The 22,321-nt window shown below is 43.3% G+C and overlaps 1 protein-coding gene across 4 annotated transcripts in view; it reads left to right on the plus strand.

Annotated features, from left to right (window-relative positions):
* Window positions 1–6,560: 6,560 nt before the first annotated feature.
* fam241a (family with sequence similarity 241 member A) overlaps window positions 6,561–22,321 on the plus strand; it is a 37,459-nt gene continuing 21,698 nt past the window's right edge. The window contains exons 1-3 of one of the 4 annotated variants that reach the window (XM_041200815.1): window positions 6,561–6,653; window positions 7,343–7,414; window positions 14,622–14,819. In XM_041200815.1, the coding sequence (XP_041056749.1) occupies window positions 6,592–6,653; window positions 7,343–7,414; window positions 14,622–14,819 (332 nt within the window). In that variant the 5' untranslated portion in view covers window positions 6,561–6,591. Of the gene's footprint in view, window positions 6,654–6,729; window positions 6,965–7,342; window positions 7,415–13,999; window positions 14,202–14,621; window positions 14,820–19,017; window positions 19,231–22,321 lie in introns of those variants that run through there. The other 3 variants (XM_041200825.1, XM_041200835.1, XM_041200845.1) reach the window with 3 other exon arrangements.

Consider the following 22,321-nt stretch of genomic DNA (forward strand, 5'->3'; position numbering starts at 1 on the left):
ACAGGTACGAAGTAGTAAAAGGTAATCATGGCAGTGATTAGAAAACACTTTTTTACAGAAAGAGTGATCAACATGTAGAAGCAAAACCAGGATACTGAAATCTGATGCTAAAAATAGCGGTGTTAGGATCTTTCTGAATGGATGTCTTAGGTTGGCTGAATTGCCTTTCTCTGTTATTAATTTGTGATCTTATGCAACAAGCACAGAACTCAAAATGTGGCTTAACAAATATATTGTTAAGTCTTATCATGCCCTCTACAGAAGTGTACACTATTTATATGAAGCGATTGGATCACTGCTGCTTTAATTCTTTTCCCACTGATAACAGGTTGGCACTTTTTATTGATGAAGATAAATATGGTAAGAGGAACACTCAGCCTGTCACCTAAATTTTCTCAGGCGAGGACCCAAGCCTGCCACAAGCTCAAGTTGAAAAATTACAGACTCACTGTCCGCATTTTTCTGCTTACTGATTTCAATGTGCTGATAACATTTGACACGCAGTGGCAGAACCTGCAGTTCCTCAATACCATAGCACACTTGGGAAATTTAGATCTATATGTAATAATTTGCTATTGCCACAGAGTGGCAGCAGACACAACTCCAAAACAATTGGAAGTTTCTTTTCCTCCTCTCAGTGCTCTGGCCTGAACCACAAATCAAGAATTTTGATCTTTCAAGGGCCAGCTGTTTATAACTTCCATGTTTAATGTTGCAAAATAATGAGATGGCATTCAAGGTCACTACAAGTTAAAGATATCTTCAAAGATATTTAAATGACACAGAAATTAAGTAACAAACAATGAGAGGAATTTGCACTAAGTGCAGTATTGGGCGGATAAAACAACGCCTTACCCACCAGCCGCAATGGCGTACCTTCACACTGTATTATCCCAAACCCACCACATCATTTATGCATTCCTGGGAAGCACACCATTTCCTTGGCAGGCAGCCTCCAATTTGCCAGCCCACCATCACCTTGCCACTTCATCATGCGGGGGGCCATATTTAAAGTCCAGTTGCATGCACACATCTCAGTGCTTCCAGACCATCATTGCTGCAGGGAAGATGTCCATGAAAGGCAAAAAGACTGCAGCCCCCAGGTTTAGCAATGTGTCACTGGAACACCTTTTGGATGCCATGGAGGCCCGCTGCAATGTCCTCTATCCCCGCTCTGGCCACAGCATGGGCAGCAGCATGACCAACCAGACTTGGAAGGCAGTGGTCAGCGCCAATGCCCTGCAAAAGAGGACAGCCACCCAGTGCCGCTAAAGGATGAATGGTTTCATCTGGTCCACCAGGTTAACTCAGTCTTCTCATCACTCTCAACTCACACACTTACAAACCCATCACAGGGATCTCACAGCTCAAGGGACAACACCACTAACTCTCACACACACCCTCACATCTCCATCAGGTTCATACCCTCTGGAGCTCGCGTCCTCATCCTATCCATGGCTCCGCTCACCACACAAACATTCCATGCGGTGCCATGTGTCCTGCTCACACTCTCTCCATCTGATTTCATGCAGGAGAAGCCTGCTTACATCAGCAGGAAGAAGACCAAGACTATGGGTGGAGTGGCCCACATTAGGCTCCTCACTCACTTTGGGAATGTGCCATCGTGCTGACTGGTGAGGATATGGTCTGTGCCTGCAGCAACAGTGAGGTCGACAGTGAACACCCATCTGAGGATTCTGCATCATATCATCCCTCCCTCAATGCAACTGTGAGTGCTCTCTCTCCTGCTTTTGACTCTGCTGCCATGCGCTAATTATCTCTACTTTGGTTCACAGGGAACTCTGCCAAGGGACCACTCCCTTAGCCATCCAGTCTTTCAGCTCCATCCAGGTCCTCATGTGCAGCCAAGAGGACTCCTCCTTAAGTGAAGAGGTGGAAATAAGCAGCCCTAAAGACGCGTCACCGCTGAGGGAGCAACCAGCCCATGAGTGATTGTGAAGGGAAAAGTGTGTGTGTGGCAGGATCTTTAGGAGCCTTGTGCAAGCACACTCACATGCATGTGGATCCTTCATGTTTCACACTCATCTCAATGTCCTGAGCATTTTCAATGCTGCCTGCTGGGGTTCACTTTCAGTTATCCATCTGAGTTGACCTGCATCTCCGCCCACCCACTGATCACATTCCCATGCATCACATGATCTCACCCACCACGGCTCTCGTTTCACTTTCGAATTATGCAGCATGGTCTTGATTCGGTGAAAAACCATGCACTTCGCCATCTTTTCCCCTCCCCCAGTCAACCATTTCCTTTCCCCTAACACAGTTGACCCCTACTCCCCTCCCTCCCACCCCCAGGCATCACCTTCCACCTCCCCTCCATGACCTATCAGCCCCAACCCTTTTCCTTCGGGGATGTCCAGGTGAACATGCACATTCCCTTCCTTGCTGAAAATCCCACCCCCATTCACATTCACTTCCCTGACCTCCTCATTCCCACCCCCAGGGTCCGTGTCTGCCTCCGAGTCCCCACCAACCAACCTCGCCATCCCTTCTACCGCTACCATCAAACCCTCACCCTCCCACCCTACTGCCTCGGTCATTCTCACCATTCTGGAAAAGATCCAATTTCAGTGTTTTGAGGAGGCAGCTAGCACAGGTGGAGTATAACCAAAAAGTGGCTGAAACAAAGTAAGCGAAAAATGTCAGGCATTCAAGGCGGAAATAGTTCTGGTACAAACCAGGCATTTTCCAATGAGGAGGAAAAGATGGGGCATCCACAGACAGGGCTCTCTAGCTAACAAGGTAAGTAGAGATTAAAATAAAACAGCAAAAGAAGGTTTATGACAATGTCAGGCACAGAGTACAATAGAAAACCAGAAATATTACAGAGCGTAGAGGAAATTGAAAATGGATATGAAAAAGACATAGATATGAGTAAAACAATACTGGATAATATAAATGAGAACCCAAGAATATTTTTATAAATATATAAAAGGTGCACGTGTTGTTAGAGACTGTGTGAGGATGATTAAGGACAAAAAAAGGAAAGCTTCTCCTTGAGACAGAAGGCATGATTGATATATTTAATGAGTACTTTGAATCTGCCTCCATTAGAGCAGGAGCGAGAAGTGATATTGGATAAAAATAGATAGGAAGGAGGTGCTAAACATGTTGGCTTCATACAATACTGACAAATCAGCCCAGATGGGATAAATACCAGGTTGCTGAGGGAAGCAAGTTTAGAAATAACAGAAGCTCTAATGCAAATCTGTCAATCCTCCTTGGATATGGGAGTGGTGCCAGCATTGGAAATATTCCACCCCTATTCAAAAAAGGAGTGGGGGTTAAAGCTGGTAATCTAACGTCAATGGTGGATAATCTACTAAAGATCATTGTCAATGACCAAATTAATTCTCACTTGGAGAAGAACAGCTTAATAAGGCATAGTGAGCATGAATTTGTTAAAGCCAAATAATCGCTGACTAAATTGATTGAGCTATTTAATGAAATAACAAAGGAGGTTGATGCTTGTAGTGCAGTACATGTTGTATAAATGGATTTTCAAAAGGCATTTAATTTTTTTTTATTCATTCATGAGATGTGGGTATCTCTGGCTAGGCCAACATTTATTGCCCATCCATAATTGCCCTTGAGAAGGTGGTGGCGATCTGCCTTCTTGAACCGTTGCAGTCCATGTGATGTAAATACATCCATAGTGCTGTTAGGGAGGAAGTTCCAGATTTTGACCCAACAACAGTGAAGGATCGCTGATATGTTTCCAAGTCAGGATGGTGTGTGACTTGGAGGGGAGCTTCCAGGTAGCGGTGCTCCCATGCATCTACTGCCCTTATCCTTCTAGATGGTAGTAGTTTGGAAGGTGCTGTCTAAGGAGCCTTGGTGAGTTTTGCGGTGCTTCTTGTAAATGGTACATCTACTGTCACTGTGCATCAGCGGTGGAGGGCCTGAATGTTTGTGGACAGGGTGCCAATCAAGTGGGTTGTGTTGTCCAAGATGGTGTTGAGTTTCTTGAGTGTTGTTGGAGCTGCACACATCCAGGCAAGTGGAGAGTATTCTATCTTACTCCTGACTTGTGCCTTGTAGATGGTGGACAGGCTTTGAGGAGTCAGGAGGTGAGTTACTTGCCGCAGGGTTCCTAACCTCTGATCTGCTCTTGTAGCCACAGCATTTATATGGCTTGCCCAGTTCATTTTCTGGTCAATGGTAACCCACATGATGTAGATAGTGGAGGATACAGCAATGGTAATGCCATTGAATGTCAAGGGACAATGGTTAGATTCTCTCTTGCTGGAGATGGTCATTGCATGCCACTTCTGAGCCCAAGCCTGGATATTGTCAAGGTCTTTCTGCATTTGGACATGGACTGCTTCAGTATCTGATGAGTCACAAATGGTGCTGAACATTTTGCAATCATCAGCAAACATCCCCACTTCTGACCTTATGATAGAAAGCAGGTGAAGCAGCTGAAGATGGTTGGGCCTAGGATACTACCCTGAGGAATTCCTGCAGTGATGTCCTGGAACTGAGATGATTGACCTCCAACAACCACAACCATCTTGCTTTTTGCTAGGTATTAATCTAACCAGCAGAGAGTTTTCTCTTAGATTCGCATTGACTCCAGTTTTGCTAAGGTTCCTTGACGCCACACTCGGTTAAATGTGCCTGATATCAAGGGTGTCACTCTCACCTCACCTCTGGAGTTCAGCTCTTTTGTCCATGTTTGAACCAAGGCTGTAATGAGGTCAGGATCTGAGCGATCCTGGTGGAACTGAGCGTCAGTGAGCAGGTTATTGCTAAGCAAGTGCCACTTGATGGCACTGTTGATGACTACTACTGATGATCGAGACTAGACTGATGGGGCGGTAATAGGCCAAGTTGGATTGTCCTGCTTTTTGTGTACAGGACATACCAGGGCAATTTTCCACATTGCTGGATAGGTGCCAGTGTTGTAGCTGTACTGAAACAACTTGGTTCGGAGCGTTGCAAGTTCTGGGGCACAAGTCTTCAGTGCTATTGCTAGAATATTGTCAGGGGCCATAGCCTTTGCAGTATCCAGTGCCTTCAATCGTTTTTCTTGATATCACATGGAGTGAATGCAATTGGCTGAAGACTGGCCTCTGTGAAGCTGGGGACCTCCGGAGAAGGCTGAGATGGATCACCCACATGGCATTTCTGGCTGACGATTGTTGCAAATGCTTCAGCCTTATCTTTTACACTGATGTGCTGGGCTCCGCCATCATTGAGGGTGGGTGTATTTGTGGCGCCTCCTCCTCAAGTGAGTTGTTTAATTGCCCACCATCATTAATAAAATGTCCCATAATTGACTTATTTTGAAAATAGAAGCACATAGGATTAAAGGGGTAATGGTAACTTGAGTACATAATTGGTTAAGGGATCAGAGACAGGGACTAGTTGTGAACAGATGTTTTGCTGCTTGGAAAGAAGCATATAGTGAGTTCGCCTTGGGTCGGTATTAGGACAATTTCTTCCCTGATTTACATAAATGATCAGGGCCTGTGTGTAGGGCATGCCGTTTTGAAGTTGTGAATGATACAGTACTTGGCAACATAGGGAGCAGGATAGTAACAGACTTCAGATGAACATAGTCTGGCTGATAAAACGGGCAGATGCATGGTAGATACAATTTAATAAGTGGTTAAGTGTGAAGCGATATGCTTTGGGAGAAACAATATGGGGAGGCAATATAATTTAATAGTAATATTTTGAGGAAGTGCAGCAGAGGGCCTGCATCCTCTGGCAGGTGGGGCAGTGACCAAAGGCCAGAGATTTAAAATAATTAACAAAAAATGTAGGGAAGAAGTGAGGACAATTATTTTCACACAGAGGGTTGTTAAGATCAGGAATGCACTAGCCTAAAGGGCAGTGGAATCAAATTCCATAAGAATTATCAAAATGCTAGGACATTTAGAAGTGAACTAACTTAGAGAGCAGAATTTTCTGCCTGTCGGGCGGGTGGGGAGCTGATCCCCACCGGAGGGGCAGGCTGCACCGCCATTTTACATAGGGGGGCCAATTAAGGCCCACCCAGCATGACATCCGGCAGAAATCGCTTCCTGTGCGGGTGGGGGGGGATTCCCCAAAAGCGAGAGTGTGCGCTTTTGCGCATGCACACAAAAGAGCGCACATCTCCCTGAGGCAAAGTGCAGCTTCAGGGAGATCGCTTCCACTTTGAAAAAGTTTAAAAATAGAAAAAAAAATCTCCAACATGTCCCCCTCATGTGACAATGTCAATGAGATGGGACATGTTCATAATTTACACAATAACTACTAAACTTTTTAAAACCCTGTATGAAACCTCATCCCGCCCGTGGATGAGGTTTCATGTTTTCTCTAGTTGCCGCCGGGGCTCCTGGCCTGCCCACCAGGTCCTTTAATTGTTTAATTGATCCCGTCAATGGCCTCAGTTGGCCACTGACAGGTCGGCGGGCCCGCAGCTGATTTTGCTGCGCCCTGCCTTCCTGTAAATATAAATGGGGCGGGATGACGTCGGGGCTTCTGCCCGACATCATCTGCATCATTTTATGCGTCTGCGAGCAGGCCCCGCCCCCTGTTCGCCGACGGCAAAATTCTGCCCCTAGAGTTACATGGAGAATGCTGTGGTGTGGGACTTTATTGGACAGATCGTTCAAAGAACCGGCAACATATCCCAATAGGTCAAATAACCTCCTTCTGTGTTGTAAGGTTCAATGATTCTAAGGCTGATGTATTGTAGTTTTTTCAGCTTCTTTGGGCAATATCTTACCACTTACGCAGGCGGGCATGGGATGGGAGGGAAAGATTTGCAGAATGACGGATCAGGTTGGTCGCCGGACATGTTCCACCTCCAGATGATCTTTGCGGAGGCGGGTGAGCAACAGAAGGGGTTACCCATCAGGCAAAGGCGGGCAGCTTGGTGACAAATAACTGGCCACTCAAGACCAGATTTTGGATGCCACCAGGATCCTACAGGCAGCCCGCACTGCAGGTAAACTGGGGCGGATCCTTGGGGGAGGCCTCCAGGCAGCAGGCCATGTGGGCCCAGGAGGCCTCTTACTTATCTCCCCACCTAACCCCGCAGAGCTGCTTCTGCCATCGAGCTACTGCTGCAATCACAGACCATCCTGTGGAGGGAGCCCCATAATAATGGCCTGGCAGCTGTGGCCATAAATAATTTTTTTAGTTTATACATTTTCCAACGGCACCTCCATCTCGGGGCAGTCTCACATTCTCCTGCTTGCCACAGCAGCACCCGCCTCTCCTGGTAGGGCTGCCTGCAAGGACATAGTTGTGGACAATCGGCCCTTATTTGAACTGCATTTCCAAGGGAACCTTTTAATAGGCCACTTCTGGTAAAATCATGCAGGCCGGCCGCCAGACTTCACCAGCAGGGTCAGGATCTGCTTTTGGTCCTAACATCAGAAAATCTTCAAACGCAGTAAGATTCTGCCCTTTGTGTTTATTTTGCATATGTTAAAAGTTTCTTCAAGTACACTACAAATTTAATGTACATTGCAGAATATTTTGACACTAGCAGCTTGTTAAGTGGCACATAGTTGTAGATAATACTTGGGTGACACAGGCTCAGTCAGCTTGTGTTCATATTTTCAATTTTAATGAAGTGTAGGAGGCTTGCAAGGGCAAGATTAACAAGTAGGTTGTATAATTCAGTCACTGACATCTACAGGAAATTAGTGGCTTAAAAAGAATGGCTAATGAGAGGGCTATTGGAAGAACAAAGTGTGTATTGAGGCTAATTATAATCAGAAAAATGACATGGTGTAAACCCATTATTTTGGAGTCACAAAAAAAGTTGTGTGGGCTTGTTAATGTCTGGAAAAGTGAATGGTAATGGAGCTCAATGAAAGAAAGAAGTGGAGTGATAGAGTAGGACATTGTTAGATCAGGACTGATACAATCCATCTATGCAACATGCAATGCAGTGTAGCATTGACATAGAATTTTTGAATTGCATTTGCAATGAGAAGGTACAACACTACAGGTGAGAAGTTGCAAAACCTATTTTTAAAGACAAAGATCTTGCTGTCACAATAATTTTAATTCCATAGGTTTTTATATGCCTTTCCACACTGGTCATAAGTAATTTGTGAGATATATTGTTATGTATATCAGCAAGTTTGCACCAGTGTTTTCTTCCGTTTGTCCACTTAATATCACCCCATAAAAATCCACAGCATTAAATTGCAACAGCGAGGGGAACATTTTTTTTAGAAATAAATTTCACAAGTGCTCAACTGTAATATTGTGTTTAAATGGGTGTTAAAAAAATCTAAACTCTATTTCATTTCTGCTCTGGAGATTGGTAATCAATGCATGCCATACTTCCTGGTTCTGTCCTTATTTTATTTAATATTCCTCTTTCATGTCTCCAACATTTGTTCAGCTCTGGCCAGCTGGTCTACATAAAAAGGATCCCAAGAGCCGAGAACCATTGTATGACACAGAGTATTTAATCATCTAAGCCTATACTCATTTTGATAACAGCCAATCCCTCTCCATTCTCTACCAAATATACTCATTAAAATAGTTTCTGAAATATTTACATCAGATAATTTTACAATCATAAGCGCTCACCAAACTAAGTTTTAATTAATCCATTTTGGTTTAAGCATCAGCTTGGCTCAGTTCATAACTCTGTTATGCTGGATTAGAAGATTGCAGTTTGAGCAGTGTTTAAATTGCCCCACCAGTTCAATATCAACCAAGTCTTTCAAATGAAATACAGCACTGAGGTTAAACATTAGCTGCAGAATTGTGTGGTCCTGTTGTAGCTTTATCATCTTTTTAATGTTTCACTACAAAGCTGATTTTGACACTGTCGCTATTATAACATCCCATTATTAATACAACAATATTCCTTCTTTGGAACAAGTTTGAAACACAACAATATTGGCTAAGGAAGTCAAGTAACTCAAACCAATTTTAATAGGGCACTTTTCATGTAAGGGATATGGAATGTAAATGTTAGAACAAATGGGAGGTTCATTAAAATAAATTTCTTAGCAGCATATACATATAGTATTGGGTAAAACTTGCCGGCGTGCTGCTACATCAAGTTGTTCCGTATATGATTGTAAATAAACCCTCATGAAGACGTAATATCATATCTTACAATGTGATGTCCTGTTCAATATCAAAACACTGATGAACAGAATTGATCATGGGTTGGGCAAAATCAAGTATGTTGAAAATTGTCTCATTAAGTCCACACCCATTAGGATAGGATCTTCTGATTTGCAAGATAGTCAGGGACAGGAGGGTGAGACTGTAGCTGAGGCAGGTAAGGGGACCCAAAGGGTAGGAGTGGCAGCCTCTGCAATTGTCCGAAAGGTTTGAGGTTCTTTCAGCTTGTTTGGATGAGAGTAGGGGGCTGCAGGGTGGATGAGCTGACTGACCATGGCGCTGTGGTGAAGGAAGCCATTCAATTGGGAGCACAAAGAAATGTAGTGGTAGTGGGGGACAGTATAGCGAGGGGGATTGACACTGTTCTCTGTAGCAAGGAACGAGAGTGCAGTTGGCAGTGTTGCCTGCCCGGTGCCAGGATTTGGGACATTTGCTCAGGGCTGGAGAGGAATTTGCAGTGGGAGGGGGAGGATCCAGTGGTCGTGATCCATGTAGGTACCAATGACATAGTCAGTATGAGGAGCTAGACGCCAAATTAAGAAGCAGAACCTCAAAGGTAATAGTTTCTGGATTATTACCTGAGCCACCTGAAAACTGGCATAGGACAAAGAAGATTAGAGAAATGAATGTGTGACTCAAAGACTGGCATGGGAGAAGTGGGTTCCAATTTGTGGGGCACTGGCACCAGTATTGGGAAAAGTGAGGGATCTGTGCTGTTGGGACAATCTACACCTAAACCTGTCTGATGTCCTTGCGAGTCGCATAACTAGGGAAGTAGAGAGCGTTTTAGATTGAATAGTGGGGGCATGGGATTTGGGAAAATGTGGTAAATCAAAGGGTAGAGAAGAGGCAAAAGAGAATTAATATGAGAAATGATAAACAGACGGTGAGAGGAAGGAACAGAGAGCAAGTCTAAAAGTAAATCAGCAGATAAAGCTAGATGCTACAAAAATAATAAAAGGACAAAACTAAAGGCTTTGTATCTAAACACACAAAGCATTTGAAACAAAGCAAATAAACTGAAAGCGCAAATAGAAATAAATAAGTATGATCTGATAGCCATTACAGAAACATGGCTGCAGGATGACTTAGATTGGGACCTGAATATTGAATGGCACATGATATTTAGGAAGGTCAGGAAAATGTGGAGGAGTGGAGAAGGAATTAATTAATGATGATATTAGCACATTAGAGAGGGATGACCTAAGTTCAGGAAACCAGGATGTAGAAGCGGTTTGGGTTGAGGTGAGAAATGATAAAGACAAGAAGTCACTTGTGAGAATGGTGTACAGGCCTCCTAATTGTAACTACAAGGTAGGACAGAGTATAAGAGAAGAGATAATGGGAGCTTGTCAGAAAGGTACAGCAATAGGTGTTTGGATAAGAAATTGGCTGAGTCACAGGAAAGAGAGAATAGTGATAAATGGTTGTTTTTCAGATTGGAGGAAGGTTTGTAGTGAAGTTCCTCAGGGGTCAGTGTTGGGACCCTTGCTCTTCCTGATATATATTAATGACCTAGACTGTGGTGTTCAGGGCATGATTTCAAAATTTGCAGATGATACAAAAATTGGAAATGTTGTCAATTGTGATGGGGATATTCTTGCACTTCAAAAGGACATAGACAAATTGGTGAATTAGGCAGAGAAGTGTCAGGTAATTCGCCTTGGCAAGAAAGATATGGTGAGACAGTATAAAATAAAGGGAGAGTTTCTAAAGGAGGCGCAGGAATGGAGGGACCTCGGTGTATGCTTGCAATTGAAGATGGCAGGGAATGTTGACAGAGTAGTTAATAAAGCATATAGAATCTTGGGCTTTATTAATAGGAGCATTGAGTACAAGAATAAGGAGGTCATGTTGAACTTGTATAAGACACTAGCTAGACCTCATCTGGAGTACTGTGTCCAATTCTGGCCACCATACTTGAAGGCTGTGAAGGCATTGGAGAGAGTACAGAGGAGATTCACAAGCATGATTCCTGGGATGAATAACTGTAGCTATGAGGGTAGACTGGAGAGGTTGGGACTCTTTTCCTTGAGAAAAGAAGGCTGAGAGGAGACTTGATAGAGGTATTCAAGATCCTGAGGGGTATGGACAGAGTAAATAATGAGAAACTGTTCCCACTCAAGAGAACTCCAAGAACTAGAGAGCACAGATTCAAAATAATTGGCAAAAGGGCAAAAATGTAAGGTGAGGAAATTTTTTTTCACCCAAAGGGTGGTTGGAGTCTGGAAAAAACTTCCTAAAAGGGTGGTGGAGGCAGGTTTGATTGAGGTATTCAAAAGGGAATTAGAATGCTACCTGAAAAGACAGAATGTGCAAGCTTATGGGGATAAGGTAGGGAAGTAGGACTAGGTGGAATGCTCTTTCAGAGAGCCAGTCCAGACGCAATGTTCCAAATGGCTTCCTTCTGCACTGTAAAGATACTGTGAATAATCATGGGGGATTTTAATCTACATATAGACTGGAAAAATCAAATGAGCAAAGGTAGCTTAAATGAGGAGTTCATAGAATGTTTTTGGGGTAGTTTATTAGAACAGCACATTCTGGAGCCAATTAGAGACCAGGCTATATTAGACCTGATATTGAGCACTGAGCCAGAATTAATTGATAATCTCATAGTGAAGGCAACCCCAGGTAGCAGTGACTGAAATTTTGAATTCATTTTGAGGGAAAAAAGTGCGTCCAAGACTAGTATTTTAAACTTAAATAAAGGCAATTATGAGGGTATGAAAGTGGAGCAAGCTAAAGTGAACTGGCAAATGAGTTTAAGGGCTTAGTCAATAGAAGTTCAGTGGCAGACATTTAAAGGGATATTTCAGAATACACCGAATAGATACATTCCAACAAGAAAGAAAAATTTCAAGGGGAGGTCCCACCATCTGTGGTTAACTAAAAAAGCTAAAGGGTCTCAACTTTTTACAATTTTTATAAATGAATTGGATAAAGGGACCAAAGGAATGTTGCTAAATTTGTTGATGACACAAAGAAAGGTTGGAAAGTAAATTGTGAAGATGTCATAAGGAGGCTGCAAAGAGACATGGGTAGGTTAATTGAGTGAGCAATGATCGGGTAAACGGAGTTTAGTATAGGCAAATGTGAAATTGTCCAATTTGGCAGGAAGATTAAAAAAGAAACTTATTATCTAAATGATGAGAGATTGCAGAGCTCTGAGATTCAGAGGGATCTGGGTCTCCTAGTGCATGAATCACAAAAGGCTAATATGCAGGTACAGCAGGTAATTAGTAAAGCTAATAGAATGTTATTGTTTATTGTGAGGGTAATTGATTACAAAAGTAGGGAGGTTATGCTTCAGTTGTTCAGGGCATTGGTGAGACCACATCTGGAGTATTATGAACAGTACTGGTCTCCTTATTGAGGGAAAGATGTAAATGCATTAGAAGCAATTCAGGGAAGGTTTACTAGACTAATACCAGGAATGGGTGGGTTGACTTATGATGAAAGGTTGGACAGGTTACTCTTATATCCACTGGAATTTAGAAGAGTAAGAGGTGACTTGATTGAAACCTTTAAGATCCTGAGGGGTCTTGTCAGGGTGCTGTGGAGAGGATGTTTCCTTTTGCAGGATAATCTAGAACTGGGGGTCACTTTTTAAAAATAAGAGGTCATTCATTTAAGGCAGAGATGAGGAGAATATTTTTTTCTCTCAGAGGGTTGTGAGCCTTTGGAACTCTCTTCCTCAAAAGGCGGTGAAAGCAGAGTCTTTGAACGTTTTTAAAACGGAGCTTTATAACATTCAAGGCTATGGGCCAAGTGCTGGTAAGTGGGATTAGGTAGGTAGGTCAGGTGTTTCTCACATGTCGGTGCAGACTCGATGGGCCGAAGGGCCTCTTCTGCACTATGATTCTGTAGATTCTTGATTAACAAGGGGATGAAAGGTTATCAGGGTAGGCAGGAATGTGGGTTGAGGGTTACATTCAGATCAGCAATGATCTTATTGAATGGCGGAGTAGGGTCTAGGGGCCAAATGGCCTACTCCTGCTCCTAATTCGAATGTTTGTATGTTTGTATCTTTTCACACTTGAGAAACTCAGATGGAACAACCTTCCTGTCCAGGGCCTCTCCATTTCTATTGCCAGGTCTAGGCCCATGGTAATGAAGCAGAAGGGTGTATTTATGTTCCTCCCACCTCATTTAACCTCCAATGTCAGAAGGACATTATTTTGACAGAAAGCCAGAAAAAATTTGGAGTTATTAGCCCAATTCTTCTGTTCCCCGAAGGGTCAAACCCCAGACATACTCCAGAAGATGAGCTGTGGGACCCCTTGGAAGTTCACGTGCACTAAATACATGGAAATTGTCTGGCAAGTTTTGACTTCTGTTGGGCAATTACCCTGCACCTGGAACCCTCTGAAACTCCAATTTAAAGTCAGGGACTTTGGATGGTTCCGACTCTCTTAGCAGAATAGTTACCCTGGGTAAGTTAGAAGAATTAAAACCAGTTCTAACTCCTAGGTAACTATATTACCGACACCCTGACTACACCTTCCTGACCTCTCAGCTACCCCCTGACCCCTAGACTATCCCCCTCTTGCCACAGTTACCCCCCAATCACGTACAACTAAAACCCCCAACCCCCTCCACCTTGACTAGCCCCCCTGCCCCGACCCCCCCCCCAACTATCCCCCTGACTACCCTGCTGACCATTGAACCAACCCTGACCACCCAGCTAAACCCCCCCACCCACACAAGTAGTGCCCCTGATCCCCCCCCGAATAATCCACCCACCCCCAGACCACCTGACCCCCCAACCATCCAACCCTCCCTGACTACCTGACCCCTCCCTCCCAACCTCGACCCCCTGAACCCCCCACCACCACCAGTTACTCTAACCCCACACTCACTTACCTTACACATTTACCTTATCTCCTGGCTTGTCAAAATGGCTGGGAGCTTTAAAGTTACTGTTTTATGGCAGATAGTGCTGTAAAATAGGGGCGTGGTTTCACTTTCCCCGATGCTGCTGCCCTGCTCAGAAGAGTCTCCTGGAGCAGCTACGCTGACACTTTCTCAGCCATCCAGGTTTGGAAGTCCAGGCAAGAAATGCGCAGCTCTAGACTAAGGTAAGTAAAAAGGAGCAGAGTGGCAATCTGACAGTGATTGCCATTCCATGGAAGATTCAGCCAATTGACTAGTCACAGCAATCAATCTCTATCAATAAACTTAGAACATACCCAGATATGACATGACAAGCTCCAGTGATGGAAAGCTTTTTGGAACTATGGTGAAAAAATATGTTTGCGTTGCGTTGCTTCTAGATATCATTAAAGACTCCTAGAAGCAGAGCGAACAAATTTCTCCCTCTACAGGTCCAAGTTCACCTTTTCCTTCCAAATGTGTTATATTACCACATGTCAAAGCTCAAATTATTCATATACTCTATCCCAAAATTTTATTTCCTAACATTTATGAAATACAAGATATCTTTCGTGCAAAATTTCAGCAGCAACATTTAACGTGAGGTCTGCATACAATTATTACAGAGTTGTGGAGATTCCGTGGCATATCCAAAATGGCAGAAGGAACCCAGATCCAGAAGTCCTGCTCCCGTATCCAGCAGAAGTCTTTTTTCAGCAGGGCCGTTTGAACTCAGTGCTGAGTTCAAACAGATCCCATTTTCACTGCAGCAAGGGCTCTATCCCGCAATGTTTAGAGTCGGCATATAGGTTCTTAAAGAGCAGGTAAGGTATATAGAACTCTTAAGCTGTCAAGTTATTTAAATTCCCTGCCCCATAAAAATTGAAAAAAAGGTCCCTACCTGTGTCTGTGAGTAAAAAAAATCTGTGTAGCAGTTTCAATAGCTGTTTGTCGATATAACCCTAAGTGCTATCATTATAACATTATTACTGCTTGACTGTTTTCCACAACCTGTTACTATCATAGTGGGGACTGTAAGTTCACACTTTGATTGACAGATCAAAGGGGATTAGCTGACTTTCATGTGGGGTTATCAATACAAATGTTTGTATTTATAAGGGATTAAGTACTTGACAGGATTTAAATTTATTAAATGAACTTTTATGAATGATTTTTTTAATATACTGAAATCTGTAATAGACATTTATACCTTTATTTTAGTTCATCTCAGGATGGTTCCTGAGGTCTGCCTATGGTGGATACTAGGTGAGTTGGCATGGAGGGTATAAGGGTGGGGAATCATGAGCTGGCACTAATAGGGGCTATAAGAGGCCAGGGCAGTGGTTGGGGGGCTTGGATTGGCATGTATGCACATGGAAAGTGGGTGGGGATGTGAGGGGTGAGGGCTAGCGAGCCTAATGTTTGAAACAACTGGGACGAAGCCCCAGAAAATCACAGAGGGTCTTTTAAACATCTCAGCTCGGCATTCAGCAGCTCATGGCCACCTCCAATTTCCATCCGGGGCAAGCAGGCCCAACTCCATCTCACATCCACCACCCCCAAAATAAGGATTCCACCATTCAGGACACTTTTTCCCGAGGCGGGTGCGGTGAACTGGGAGATTTCCCTGCTCTGTGTACTTGCCTCAGGGGTGAAAATCCAGGCCAATGTCTACAAAATAAATCATGTCTGTACCTTCACTGATTCAAGGGCAATTAGGGATGGGCAATAAATGCTGGCCTAGCCAGCGTCACCCACATCCCATGGATTAATAAAAAAAATTCCAATCTGTTTTAGATTGAAGGCAACGATTTTTAAAGAAATTATGCAATAAACAATAAAATAATTTAAATATATTAGAATTCTTGGGATTAAAAATCCTTGAACCTGCTCTGTTCCCTTAAGCAGTCTGAATTTCTTTTGGGGACCTTGCTGTCCAACATCTATTTGTATGGTAGTGTGACCTGGGTATAATTGTAGATACCCTTGCAATTCTGAACTTGCATTATTTGTACTTGTATATCTGATGGTGGAATTAACATTAGGTATGGCAATGTTGGTTCATATAATTAAACTGCTTTATTCCATGGAAAAGTGAGCTATGCAGCGTAACCAGTAAGATCAGAGCCTCTTGGTTCAATCAATACAACATATTTATGCATAGCACTCTAAAATAACAATTCCTCTGCATTACGCCCTACAGCATGGGCAGACCTTCTCTCCCTATAGTCTCCTGTTTTTTTTAATAACCTTTTAGCAGCAGTTCACTGGCTGCCTGACATTTTGTTGTTTATGTTCTGCTTTTAAAAGCCTCTTATTTGTTGTCAAAAAGCCTACTCCTCTCACAAACCAACAGAGGTAAAAGGGGTTTTTCAACACTGTGGTGAGAAGTCTTTCTGAATACCCAGTCCAATTAAAGAATTTCTTATTTCCCCAATTTTGAGAAAATAATTGTCAATCTTAATTACTTCTCATCTAGTTGACCATTTTTTAAACTTCTGAACTCTTTGCCTTTAAAAAACTAACATTGATGGAACTCTTTTTCCAAGTCATTTCTATTCCAACAGCACTCCTGGCTGACCTCCCTCGTTCTACCCTTCATAAACTTGTGGTCATCCAGAAGTCCTGTCCTCACTCACACCATACCCTATTCACACATCACCCCAGTACGCTCACTGACTACACTGGCTCTCGGTTAAGCAACAACTCGATTTTAAATATCTCATCCTTGTTTTCAAATTCCTCCTTTTGAATGTAATCTCCTCCAGCCTCACAACACTCAGAGAGATCTGCGCTCTTCTAATTCTGGCCTCTTTAGTGTACCTAATTTTAATTGCTCCACCATTGGTTGTTGTGCCTTCAGTTGCCTATTTCCCAAGCTCTGGAATTTCCTCTCTAAACTTCTCCACCTCTTTCTTCCTTTAAGATGCTGCTTAAAATTTAACCTTTCATCTGTCCTAATATCTCCTTATGTGGTTTGTTGACAAGTTTTGCTTCAGTGCCTTGGGACAATTTATTATGTTAAAGGCGGTCTATAACAGCAAGTTGCTGTTATTATGGAAAATTAGTCAGAAAATCTGAAATTTGTCACCATCCATTCTCCTGTTGTCACCTGTAGTTGGGAACAACGTTATAGGTCTGACTTTCACCTTTGTACAGTAAATATGGCTCTAAGATGCCAGTTTATTTATGTTGCCACAAGAAAGGCAGAACTGGTGGAAGTTCTGCTTTGGATGTCATCTTGCCAGACACATCTCTTTCACACAAAATGAAATCAAACAGCAAAAGAAGAAAAAGATATTAAAGTAGTAGAGAAAGAACCAGCAGCAACGAAAAGACAATAGACAGGCAAAGGACAGTCTATTTGTTTCATCTTTTTGTCAGCAATACAGGAGGAAATACAAGTAGACACTGCTCATTAAATACTTCGCTTTACAAACAGGTGCATACCCTCAAACACCACACAGAGAAGTATGCAGTAGATTGCAATCACACTGAAACTACATTTGTTTCCCCCCTGCTGAGACACACAAAAAATAAATTCCTTTTCTGTACCAAAAAATAGCCACTATCTCTAGAAAGTCAGTAAATAGGCATGAGCAATCTGCCAGATAATACACATAACTTCAAATAAATAATGTGTAGCTACCCCTGTTACTTGGGATCAATGTTTATGTGGATAAGACTGATGTGCTGGTTGCTCTTGCCGAAATCTGAGGGACTGCCCAAGAAACTTCTGCTGAAAGAGGAGCTACGCAGGTTACCATCCAGGTGCAGAGGTATCAGACATGCCAAACTGACTGACTTTACTTGTGTGAAAGCAAAATATTCCAGATGCTGGAAATGCAGAACTAGAAGAGATGTAACAGATCTAAAGCAAGTATAGAGAATGGAAAGGGGGAGGAAAAAAAATCAGGGAAGTCTGTGATGAGGTGGAAAGCAGAAGCGATCAAATGATTAAAGGGATGATGGTGCAAGCAAAAGGATGTGGTAATGGGATAATAAAGAAGCAAAAGATGTGTCTAGAGGAGGTGGAAATGGGAAAAGTAGAATCATTATCAACAGCCACTGTTTGAAAAACTGGGGTTAGTTTTATTATTGAAATTATTGAACTCAATGTTGAGACTGGAAGGTTGAAAAGTGGCTAATTGAAAGATGAGTTGCTGTACCTGGAGTTTACTTTGATCTTCATTGGAACTGTACAGACAGGGACAGAGAAGTCAGAGTGGAAATGAGGCAGAAAATTAAAATGGGTGACCAGAAGTTTAGGGTTGTGCTGGTGGTCTGAATGAAGGTGTTGTGCAAAGTGATCACCGAATCTGAATTTGGCCTCTCCAATGTGGGAGAGACCGCATTATGAGCAGCAGCTGGCGAAGTCATCGTCATCATCATCGACAGGCCCTGCAAACAAGGATGATGTCTGCCAGGTTTCATGATTTGTGTGTCCTCAGGTGACTTAGCAGGGCGATTCTGGAGCCACAGCCAAAGGGGACAAGAGTTGTGCTGAGGATGGGAGGGAGGTGTTTCTCAAGCCAGGATTCTGCTCTCTTTCCCTCCCCTTTCCTTGCTTCTCTGCAGCAGAGTTTATGCAGTCAGTTGCAGCTTGTTGGATGAGGTGCCGCCACATGGTACAGTTTGTGGAAAGTTCCTCCGGTGCACCAATGTCAATTTGTCCCCTTTTCAATGAGGCCTTCAGAATGTCCTTAAAACATTTTCTCTGTCCTCCTTGAGATCGGGTGCCATCCTGAAGTTGTGAAAAGAGGATCTGCTTTGGAAGCCAACTCCTTGGCACGCGGACGGTGCGTCAAGACCGAGCCGAGCTTATTTCTCATGATCATGGAGGAATTGGCATCAGTGATGATACTGGAGTTTGTTAGTCAAATTGAAAGAATTACAAGCAAAGCGCTGTTTCACCTGAAAGGAGGCCTTAACTGGAAGGTGGAAAAAGAGATGGTGAAAGAAGACATTAGTGCCTTTCCACGCCTCCTCCAGCTGTCAATCACTGTGGTTGCGAAGGAGCCGCCCTCCCCCGGGCTGACGTCACTGAGGCCACGCTCCGTGCATTTTGAGGGGAGCGAGCGGCAGCGGAGGCGCGCGGCTCTGAGCTGCACAGACAGAGATTGAAACAGTGACAGACTGACTGATCGGCAGACAATACGGGCCATGGAGCGGCGCTGGGGCCAGACCAGCGAGAATGGCCACACCAGTAGCAAGAGGAACGGCAGAAGCCCACAGGTAAACTCCGGCACATACTGCCAGTTCCTGACTCCTGTAAGCAGACTGGTTTGCTTTAAGTTTTTCGCGCGAGGAGGGGTTTTCTTAACAATTTAAACTGAGTTAAGGGTGGCCAAATCAGTCTGAATCTGCATTAGTTCCTCCTCGTTCAAAAAAGTCAGGAAACCAGAGGAATGTGTTAAATATTTCAGCAATTGGTTTGGCTGTTTGCCCGCGGTGTGAGTTGATTTTAAGCAATATTACATTTTGGGTTTGTGGTATGGAAAGCCAAACGCAGCCAGCTGCCCAAACCGAATGTGAAAATGTAAAACCGGCGCCCTAACGTGTTGACTGCTTTAAATTGGGAGAGTATCACGCTGGGAGAGCCAAACTGCGGGCGGGGTGCTCCTATTGCACTGCGCTCTGGGACTTGTAGTTTTGCTGGTTTTAAAACGATGAATGGAAATGATCTCTCAGTTCCCCGCATATGGGATGGATCAATCATTGTGTTATACAGGTAAGTTAATAAAGTCCTATGCAGTGTTTGAAGTGTGAGGATATTGTACGGTCATTCCTCTAGATTGCTTTTCTGGAAATGCTAGTGAACCCCGTCTCCAGCCATATTTGCTTGTATTCAAATCCGTCGCGCGATAAGGAAAGTGACAGGGTTAAGCTAGACCAACAAACATCAGCTGAATTAGAACACGGAAGTGCAATTTGCTGAACCGCGCCTTGTACAATGTAGCAATCCTGATAATTTAGCATTAATTCAAGCACTTACAATGTTGTTCTGGTGCAGTGGGTGTGGTGCTATAGAGTTTACAGACCAGAAAGATGTTACAATTGGTTCCCTGTCGTGTTATTTTAGTTGATCACACTCAAGGTTAGTGATGCGAGTGCTACTACTGGTTTGTTTGTACATAGTATGAGGAAAACCAGCCAGCACTCCCGTGTTGCTTGAGATTCCTCTTCAATTATTTCTGCCAAATTAACGACTGACAGTGCAACTGGTTCCTAAGTTAATACAGGGAGCTAAGATGAATTGCTTTGTTTTGGGCTTGTTTTTCATAAATTTCCTGGTTTCTTGCTTGATGTCGAGAAGGGTCAGGAACTGAGGTCCACTCAAAAAGGAAATCCTTCTTGTCTGAGTACAAACTTTAGATTTGGTGACACAATTTGATATTTGTGCCTAAAGATAATTTTAATTTAATTTTCAAATTCAAGACAAAAGCTAGCATTCAATGAGCAACACCTTACCTGTCATTGGTCAGTGTGAATCCTGGGAATGGCCTTTAATTCCATAATCTGTAGAGGGTTTTAAACATTCCTCAGAAGTCTCTCACAATGTATTTCCTGTTGAGAATTTCCTACCTTCTCCTTTATCTCTCTTTCTACCTGCCCCTTCTCCCTATATTTCTGACTGGGAAATGTTTGGTTCTTTTCTATTGTTTCCAAAACATTCATCTGCAGGTGAAATTTTGAAGGAATGGGGCCAATTGGAAAGAAGCGTCACAATGGGAGGAGGGGAGGGGGACACAAAAATCATGAAAGCCTTTGACTCCTGATTTTAAAGAACCCTACACATAATGAAAACAGAGCATGCAAGATGTTAAAATTCTTGCAACAACCTACTCACTTGATCTTGGTTGACATCGCATTGCATTTAACCTGCACATTCTGGCAGCCAGTGAGGCTCTTGCATCAAGTGATCAAGGGTTTCTGTGAAGTACAAAAGTCAGGATCTGATGATATCATTTAGACCCAGATTGTTGGCAGCCACGTTCGTCTTTTGTTGACCTCACGTGGAGCACAGGGTGCAAAGGAGCAACCCAAGTCCCAGAGGGAGGCCAGAAAGGTCAGTAAAAATTTTTTAAAGTTAAATGCTGCCTTTAAACTAGGAGGAGCAGGTATGGTCCTCTAGTTCTCACAAGTAAACCAGGGCTCTGGGATTTCCTTCACCAAATGCAATTGCCTACACCCCCATCACCACTTAACATTGTTTGGGATTGTTCCCATGGCTCCTGCCTTTTGTCTCCTGCCACGCTCACCCAACTGTTGTCTGCCACCGTTGTTATTGACACCGGCTTTGGGCAGGAGTAGGTCTTAGTATGATTAAATGAGAGCAGGGAATTAAAATGGTACAGGCTTGACGTCAATAAGCTGGAGCAAGCCTTACAATGGCCCTGTCGGACCCAGTTAAATTGAGGCATTTCAACTGATTAGTAGGTCAAGGGATTGGAGATTATGAAGCAGCCAAAATTGAAGAGACAGGAAATGCAACTTGAGGCTACAATGAATTGGTTCTGTCATTTCCTGCGCCAGCCCTACAATGCATATTAGCAGCATGTGACAAGAGTTCTACACTGGACCCTGTGAAGAGACATGCCTACAGCTGCTGCCAGTTAAGTGCAACATAGCCTGTAAGTATGATGGCATCTGGGTGGGAATGCCCAGCTAGGCTGTGCTGGCTGATGTTGCCTTTTGTGTAGTACCATGAACATGCTGTGGACAGGCATAATTGTTAGTCAGTTTACGTCTGTACCACTAGGCCTGCTATCACAGCCTACCTTTGAAGGTTGAACCTCTGCATACTGTTAAGGTCGGGTCGCCACTATCTTCATATGGTTGTACAGGCGTTGACTGGTGGGCACAGAGCACCTCTCATTCATCCCTCCCTTGGTCCTTCACTTCTATCAGCAACTTGGATAAGGTGATTATAAATCAAAATGTTCAACATAAAGACAGGCAACATAAATGTCAGGAGAATAAGAAATATAAACACTGGTCAGAAATAACCTCAAAATTGCTGCAAGGATTTTGCTGGCTCTTTAAATAGATTTACTGCAACTCCTTAACACTCTGCTATTGATTTGCCAATTTCACTTGCTTTTTGATTGGTATAAAGGGTGCAAGCAGATGTAAGAGGATACACCCACTTAAAATTAAAGAATATTTACAACACAGAAGGAGGCCTTCGAGCCTATTGTTCCTGTGCTGGCTCTCTGCAAGAGCAACTTAGCTGGTCACACTCCCCTGCCTTTTCTTCGTAGTTCTGCAAAACCATTCTTTTCAGATAATTATCCAACTCTCTTCTGAAAGCCCAGAATAAATC

This window comes from Carcharodon carcharias, chromosome 1 (genome assembly GCF_017639515.1).
Source record: "Carcharodon carcharias isolate sCarCar2 chromosome 1, sCarCar2.pri, whole genome shotgun sequence".
NCBI lineage: Eukaryota > Metazoa > Chordata > Chondrichthyes > Lamniformes > Lamnidae > Carcharodon > Carcharodon carcharias.